Source organism: Amphiura filiformis, chromosome 18 (genome assembly GCF_039555335.1).
Source record: "Amphiura filiformis chromosome 18, Afil_fr2py, whole genome shotgun sequence".
Lineage (NCBI taxonomy): Eukaryota > Metazoa > Echinodermata > Ophiuroidea > Amphilepidida > Amphiuridae > Amphiura > Amphiura filiformis.
This window is the reverse complement of record NC_092645.1, coordinates 24727873-24736633: the sequence shown is the minus strand read 5'-3', so window position 1 is coordinate 24736633 and position 8761 is coordinate 24727873. Positions and strand designations below refer to the sequence as shown.

At 37.8% G+C, this 8761-nt stretch overlaps 1 protein-coding gene across 1 annotated transcript; it reads left to right on the top strand.

Annotated features, from left to right (window-relative positions):
• Positions 1–6699: 6699 nt before the first annotated feature.
• On the top strand, positions 6700–7023 carry LOC140139049 (uncharacterized). The gene has a single exon (XM_072160831.1). The coding sequence runs from the start codon at positions 6700–6702 to the stop codon at positions 7021–7023; it is 324 nt and encodes a 107-aa protein (XP_072016932.1).
• Positions 7024–8761: the final 1738 nt, after the last annotated feature.

Genomic DNA, 8761 nt, shown 5'->3' with positions numbered 1-8761 from the left:
TCCCAAAATTCTCAAATATTTGTGTTAAAGCACATGATGACAATATATGCACATGTAATGATTTTTAATTCAATCTAAGTGGTGTATTCTATTGCTAAAATGGTCTGAAAGACAGGTAAAACTTAATGCAAATGGTTAAGAATGATTAAATTAAATAACAAGAAACGTATGAGTATGATATGTTATGCAAACCATTCAATATGTTAAGAAAAGGCAATGACCTATTATGAGCATACATTACACCACTCACAGGACGCCATCATGCAATTTGGGATCACTGAAGCGTGTCAATTCATAATCTACGTGCATATATTACATATTGAGCCCACACTACTATTAATGCGCACTAAATACGCTATAATTATTTGTTTTGTTACTAACAAAATCATTTGAATGCTATTAAAGAGTTACGTGTCGGCCATTTTGAATATCTCGGATTGCCCAATGGTGACAATTTCACACCCCTTCGAATCTTATCCTACACCACTCAAAGATCATTTATCAGCAAAATAAAACTAACTTTAACTGCCCAAACACTATAATTATTTGGTATGATACCATTTGTCACTAAAACATCATTTGAATGCTATTTCAGAGTTACGAATCGGCCATACTGAATATCTCGGATTGCCCAATGGTGACAATTTTACACCCCCTAGAATCTTATTCTACACCACTCAAAGATCATTTATCAGCAAAAAAACCCAAACTTTAACTGCCCAAAACAGTATTTGGTATGATACCTTTTGTCAATAAAACACCATTTGAATGCTTTTTTCAGAGATACGTGGCGGCCATCTTGAATATCTCGGATTGCCCAAGGGTGACAATTTTACACCCCCTAGAATCTTATTCTACACCACTCAAAGATCATTTATCAGCCAAAAAATAAACTTTAACTGCCCCAAACAGTATTTGGTATGATACCTTTTGTCAATAAAACACCATTTGAATGCTATTTCAGAGATCCGTGGCGGCCATCTTAAATATCTCGGATTGCCCAAGGGTGATAATTTCTCATCCCCTTAGAATCTTATTCTACACCACTCAAAGATCAATTATCAACAAAAAAACAAAGTTTAACTGCCCAAAACACTATAGTTATTTGGTATGATACGTTTTGTTACTAAAACACCATTTGAATGTTATTTCAGAGATACGTGGCGGCCATCTTGAATATCTTGGATTGCCCAAGGGTGACGATTTTACACCCCACAGAATCTTTTTCTACACCACTCAAAGATCAATAACCAGCAAAAAACAAACTTTAACTGGCAAAACCATCTAACCCCCAAAATATGGTGTTTGCAGCCGGACTATAATGAAATATGATTATACATGCTGTGAATTTTAGCTGCATAACTTGCATTCGATGTTGAGGGTCAATATATAAAGTGCCCTGACATTTATCGTTTTTTTCCTTCAACTATAACAATTTGCTATGCCTTCAAGGATAATGGCAATTGAGATACTTATACAGTATAATATTACGGGTAAATAGGAAATAATTGCCTCACGTTGTTGAACCATCTTATCTTCACACATCCTGTTAGTCCAATTGCAAATTTAGATTGACCTGTAATAAAGATCAATTTGAGCGAAATCGATTCCGTAGAGAATTATCAAAGGAAGCCTGTCATTCAATAATTCAGGTCAGACATATGGAAGTGCGTGAACTTACGTACGTAAACAGCCACTTGCCATTACTAAGCATCTATCAAAACATATCTTACATATTGAGTGACATTGAAATGATGTAAATAATAGTTGAAGGGTAAAATGTAACACTTCAAACCACAACCATCTTTTTGGTGTCTTTATAAATAGATCGTAGCTGTTGTTTAAGTCAAAGTAATAGTGGTTTTATAAACTCACCAAAATTGACAGATGTATTGAAGTGTTCAACGCTGAAAGCAAACTTAAACGCATCCTACGTTGGATTTAGTCACTCAGAATTTATGCAGTAAATAAATAAAAATAAATGTCGTTATTTATATAGCACTTTATGCCGTAAACAGCCTCAAAGCACTTTACAATTATAATATGTCGGAACCACGTTTGCTGCCTACAAATGGCGCAGGGGTCATCAGTAGATACGACTGTGACTACCCCTAACAGCTTGCCATTGCACCTGGGTGGGTTGAAGCAAGCGAGGTAAAGTGCCTTGCCCGAGGGCGCATAGCGGTGGTTGGACGGGGACTCGAACCCAAACACGTCGAGCAAGCTCTCAGATTATGAGTCCAAGGCCGTAACTACTGAGCCACCGTGTCATTACGTAAGGGGCTGTGCAAAAATTATGAGCCTTGGGAAAGGACAAAATTGTGTGTGTGTGTGTGGGGGGGGCATTTTTGGCATGGGGGGAGTGATGGGGGAGTAATGGGGCGCCTATTAAATAAAGCGCTAAAGCAAAACAGTACGCAAACAATTAAATAATATACGTTGCAAATGTTTCTACTTGCGCTGCGCTGGCACAAATATATACGAGGGGCAGTCAGTATGTTTTAAGAGTTGACTCGTGACGTTATATGTGGATTGTTTTCATGGCATTTCTCAATGATTACATAAACACTTTACCTTTGTCTTTCAAACAACACATGTAAAAAGTATATCATACACATGATTACGTAACAGCATTAGCATAAAATCAATATACTAGGGACACTGCCAAATCACGCAAAAAGGCGGGCCTTTTAAATTACAGAAAAAACACGTGTTTACAATGTCCGAAAACAGCAAAAATACAAGGTGCATATGGCTAGTTTTGGGCAGGAATAAACACTAGGTCCTCCGTTTGCATTTGGTAAAATATGAGACTTGCCATTAAACTTTGGTGGAAATGGGACGTCTGGAAACGTTAACAACTTTAGGGCTTGAATGGAAGCAAAATTATTCTACAAAAATGGCGAAAATGAAAAAGCAGTTATTACAAATGACATTAATTATCTCCAAAATGAAACAGACTAAAATATAATGACTGGTCACGTGTGAGAGCTGGTACTCAGTGCGATGATAACTGTTGCAAATGAAACAACAATCTGCGCATGCGCAGGTGGGATGACCGATACAACATGGTGGAAATGCACGAAAACTGCTAAATTCCATGTAAATAGGGCCTAAAATATTACAAAATACTATAAAAAATTGTAATTTAAATATTCATATGAATATTTATGGATGATCTCAACCTGAAATGAACAGAAAAGTTTTAAAATTAATTTCTCATTCAAACGAAGGCCTCTCTCTTTGTACCACTACTTTTTGTATAAATGTAACAATGGTACAATAACAGTTATATTTTAATCACGGATTCAAATATTTTCTAGGGAGACTCCCGTTTAAATCTTTGGAGATTAGTCAAAAGGAGAAATTGTGTGGTTAAAGTTCAGCCTTGTACGTGTTCTTCCCCCGTTTGAAGCGTACGTGGTCTTCCCCCGTTTGACTGATGACGTAGGTAAATGAAGTGGGCACTTTATCGTGCTCTCATCATACAATCACAATCACTTTGACAAGTTTTACATTAGCAACAAGGAGTTGTACTATCACTTACCATAACAATGCTGCATAACAATATGCACACTATTGTTCTCGGGAACAAAGCCCGCACAGTAATTGTTACTATGTGTTTGCTTTGTAATATTTCATCCAACTGAAACTTGAGAGCGTTTATAGTCCCTTTTCTCACAGTGGGCACATCTCATGTCATGACATTCACCGTGTTTCTAGGCCAAATCTGTCTCGTTCGAAGGAACTCACCGCTTAAGTTGGTTTTTGCGGAATATCAATTTTAAACGTCTTATTTTCTCAAAAATCATTTTCATTGTCCTCATAATATTAGCTTGCCAATGATATGATGTTGTTTTTGCTATAGACCTGCCCTTTAATCTTAAAGTAAGTAAGGCGTGTATGCCATGTTATTTACGGTAATTTATCACGTTGGACCTCAGAAATCGATCTTCTGCTGTCACTTGATGTTCGTTACAGACAATACAGTTCCTACAACACATGAATTAAAAAAGGTAAATACAATTACATTGAAATTATCAAACAATTAGTCAAAAGCAGTCGTGAATGCACTCCCAAACCAGGCAACAACAGTAACTAGGCCTATATCAAGCACAGGATATCTACATATCAGGCATAACCATAGTGAAGCTACAGGTGTTGACCCCGGTGTGGACTCAAAGTGAACATGAATACGATCGAAGTGATGACAGGACCCTCAACCCTTTATAAAAAAAGGTGGAACAATATAATTACATAGGCCTAGGATTCTCACCGAGACAGATAAGAGCCACGACAATGAATCAGGAGAATTGTCAAATCACGATGGTCAACATTCGGAAGACAAAGTTAAATTAATTAAAAAATGATTATGATTGCACATGCTGTGAATTGTAGCTGTATAACTTGCATTGGAGGCAAATGGTAAAGCAATTCTGTGGGATGTAATACTGTGACTCTGCAGAAGAGGGATGGCACGTGCTCTGGGCGCCGTCATATATAGGTGGCGCATAAATTAACAATTCAGGACCACCTATATCAATTCTGCTCCCCCTTCAAGCGGGGAAAGTCAAAATTCAACATAAATAGAAAGATCACTTTGGGATAATATTTTTTCAAAATATTTTATCAACACAAGACGGTTCCCATTTAGTTTTACCATACATCTATTACAACGTTACTTCAACATTTACGCCCAAAGGCTCATCAAATTGAAACCAATTAATATGTACCAACATTCCCTGCCAATGCTGCTATTATGTAATGTAAGTGCAGGTTTGCAAAATTAAGAAATACTATGTTTGTACAAAGTTTAGGCCAAACATGTGTCTTAAAAGTGACTGTATTCTAATTGGTGTCACCTGTGTGCTGTCGTAATTTAATCGCGCACCCTACCCCACCCCATCCCCGAGTAATGTGATACTGATAGGCGTACACAATGAGGGAGGGGTGTTGTACTTATTCAAATCCGTGATTGTGATTTGTTCGATGGTGGCGGTGGTGGGGATGGGTGGTGCACAGCCCCTTAGTCTGACGAGGGTTCATATTATCAATGTTAAAGGGGCCCTGATTTGTATCAGTTTTTTTTTCAATTATTATATGGCTTAAAGGTTATTGACAGCTAAGTATTGGTTAAAAAAATACTGATAAATGTCAGTGATATTACGGGTGAATACGATTGCAAGCTAGCAACTCAATACTCATCGGATTATTTAAGGGAGATTTAAATCAGAAGCAGCTGAGCCATAATTTGATATTATTTTTTCCGGATATGCTCAAAGTCACGGCAATAACAAAATACTAGTGGTTTTTGCAGGATGATTTTCATAATCGTCCATGAGATTATTTCGTAGTTCATAGGATAAAGTCGTGTACAAGGTGTCCCAGAATGATTTATACCGTGTTTGAACAAAATATCAAAAATATATAGTCAACAGTGTATCTAATCCTACTTATTCTGTGACTTTCATGGAAATAGCTTGATTCGTTTTTGCGTGACATTGGTATTACTGAAAATTGACGAAAACTGCATGTGTGTATCTTGGAATAGATTCATCAGGATTGTATAAAGTCATAAAGTTCAATAATTATGTAGACATACATGTGATGATCCACTGTTAATAAGAACTGTGCACCCGAGGAATGAGAAATTTCGCGGGAGTGTAGGTGGATCATCGCATTACTGAAGAAGTCAACCGACCTGGTTGACGAAACTGTCTAACCGTGAGTAGAAAATTGGATTTGTCTACATAATTATTGAACTTTATGACTTTATACAATCCTGATGAATCTATTCCAAGATGTAAGAAGAAATTATGGAAACGATGCAGTGAAAAACATACGTGATTTAAAGAATGTAAACAAGAAAATTGCCCGTCATCGCAATCACCTCACGTTCACGCACAGATGTAAACAATATGGAGTCACACCAACAAGCCTCCGTATTCGATGCCCGATCAGAACGATCAAAGCGAAAAACATCATCGAAAAAGCACAAAAAGACCTCGCTAGAGAACGTATCAGCGTCATTAGCAACCAAATTAAAGAGTATGAAAAAGAGAAAGCGGTGTTGGTAAAAGATCTAGAAACACTGACTAAATGCGATACCGAGGTACGGCGCCATGTTGAAAAACATTGCGAAAGCAAACGTAAAGCGGAACATGAAAAGACCAAGAAAAGACACATAGACAAGTTTGAACGCCTCAAGAACAAAGATCAGAGTAAAATTGTTAGTGATGGAGCTTCGGAAGAACCGGATTTAACAGGTACGCAATTAAAACGTTGGGTAATCAATACTACCGATCGTAAGCTTACTAAACCACAAACCACCTTGTTGGCTAAAGGGCTGAACTTCGCGGTTTCCGTTGATAAAATCCCGAACGAAGAGTTCATAGTAGCGTGTGAGAAAGCCTGTTGGGCCATCCCTAATGACGAAGCGATTAACTAGCGGAAGATCTGGCCGGGGTCATCATTGAGGAGGGTGACATCTTCAACTCTCACGATGTCGTGTCTTCATTTACAAACACGCCCATCACTAAGACTCTCAGCATCATTAAGAACCGCCTCTCAGACAACAAGACTCTAAAGAACAGAACTAATCTGAGCATAGATGACATTATGGAATTGTTAGAGTTCGTGTTAACCACCACTTATTTTTCCTTCAGAGGAAATATTTTCAAGCAGAAATTTGGAGCCGCCATGGGGAGCCCATGCAGTGCTATTATCGCCAACATATTTATGGAATGGCTCAAAACAGAAGCCATTGCCACTGCTCCCATGGAATGCAAGCCAAAAATGTGGAGAAGATATGTTGATGATGTCCTTGAAGTCATCAAAAAAGGAACCACCCAACAACTTACAGACCATCTCAACACGGTGGATCCCACGAACAACATCAAATTCACCCACGAAGAGGAAGAGAATAACCAGATCCCATTCCTGGACACCCTTATCATCAGAAAAACGGATGGTTCGGTTAAACTGTTGATCTATCGTAAAAGACCCACACAGATCAATACCTGAACTTCTCTTCGCAACATCCCCTCCACCAAAAACTGGGTGTGGTTAGAACACTGCTCGATAGAATGGAGTGCATTGTCACTGAGGATGTTGATAAATTAGAGGAAGAGAGTACAATCAGATCTGCACTAGCCCAGTGTGGTTACCCTAAATGGTCAATTGACAAAACAAAGCAGCAAATGCAAAACAAACAGTCCAAAGCAAAGAGCAAGAAAGACAGTACAGAACAGAGCAAAGGAATGGTCGCCATCCCTTACGTACAAGGAGTCTCTGAAAGACTTCGGCGATCATTCAAGAAATATGGCATAAACACAGCTATGAAGCCACATAATACTTTGAAACGGTTGCTGGTCCATCCGAAAGATAAGATCGACACTTTGCAAACATGCGACTGTGTGTATGAGATCCCGTGCCTAACGTGCAACAAAACTTACATTGGCGAAACGGGAAGGAAATTCCAAACAAGACTTAATGAACATAGGAAAGACGTAGAAATAGTAAAGGACATAAAATACACTAGGTCAAAAAGACAATAATCTGTTTCGGAACAGCATAAATCGGCCATCACGGACCACGTAGCTCAAGAGAATCATGTCATCAATTGGGAAGGGGCAAGCATAATTGACAAGGACACTAACAAACAAACCAGATGGATACGAGAAGCACTTTGGATTAGAAAGAGGGGCACCCAGACCATCAACCGTGACGAGGGCATCTACTCTCTAAATCACATGTATGATCCACTGTTAAGAAGAACTGTGCACCCGAGGAATGAGAAATTTCGCGGGAGTGTAGGTGGATCATCGCATTACTGAAGAAGTCAACCGACCTGGTTGACGAAACTGTCTAACCGTGAGTAGAAAATTGGATTTGTCTACATAATTATTGAACTTTATGCATGTGTGTAATTTACAATGCAAAGGCATCATAACACATGGATCCTTTATCACCATCGTCCAGCCGCACTGTGCAATATATTGGAGAAATCCTACATTCTTTTATAGGAAATACACCAAATTTGGCACAGATGTAGAGCTTACAATGCGAAATAATTCTTGATATGGGATTAAGTGAAACATTTCAATATGACATCAGATATTTAGGTTGAAACAAATGCTTTTTATGTGATTTTTACCCTAAGTTTAACCCAAAAATGTCATTATTACAGAGGATGTAACTTCCTCCGCAGTAAATTTTAATCTTCTTCATCACCTAGCTGTGGGTTTGTCAATATACTGTGGACATAAATGCATGCTGTGACACTAAGAACGAACTTTCTCTATCCTTTTATGAAAAATCCATCTCTGCCGTCATTTCAAATGATGAAAATCACACACAGCAATAATTGGCTTCAAAACTGTCGCCATAGAAATAATAGTTTAAGGTCACTAAAGCATAGCAAATTCTTTATTCCATACAAGGATTGCTTCGTAACATCATAAATAAATGATAGATATAGACTATTTAATAGAAGTAAGAACAGGACACAACAAATATACTGCATAACATTTTCCAAATAACTTTGTGCTGAACGGTTAGTAATTTTAAAGATTTTCAAAATAGGTTGCTTTGTCAAAACTTGGAATTCACCATTTTTACGCAATCCTCTCTAACTTCTTCTGGAAACGTCTAATGTTTAAAATCTAAAAAATCTGAGAAAGCTAAATATATGTAGAACTTAAAATGCAAAACAATATGACCAATACAAATGCCGTTCATACCTAAAAACTTCCATCTTTTC

Coding starts and splice junctions, on each gene's coding strand:
- LOC140139049 (XM_072160831.1), top strand. CDS start 6,700: ATGGGGAGCCCATGCAGTGCTATTATCGCCAACATATTTATGGAATGG.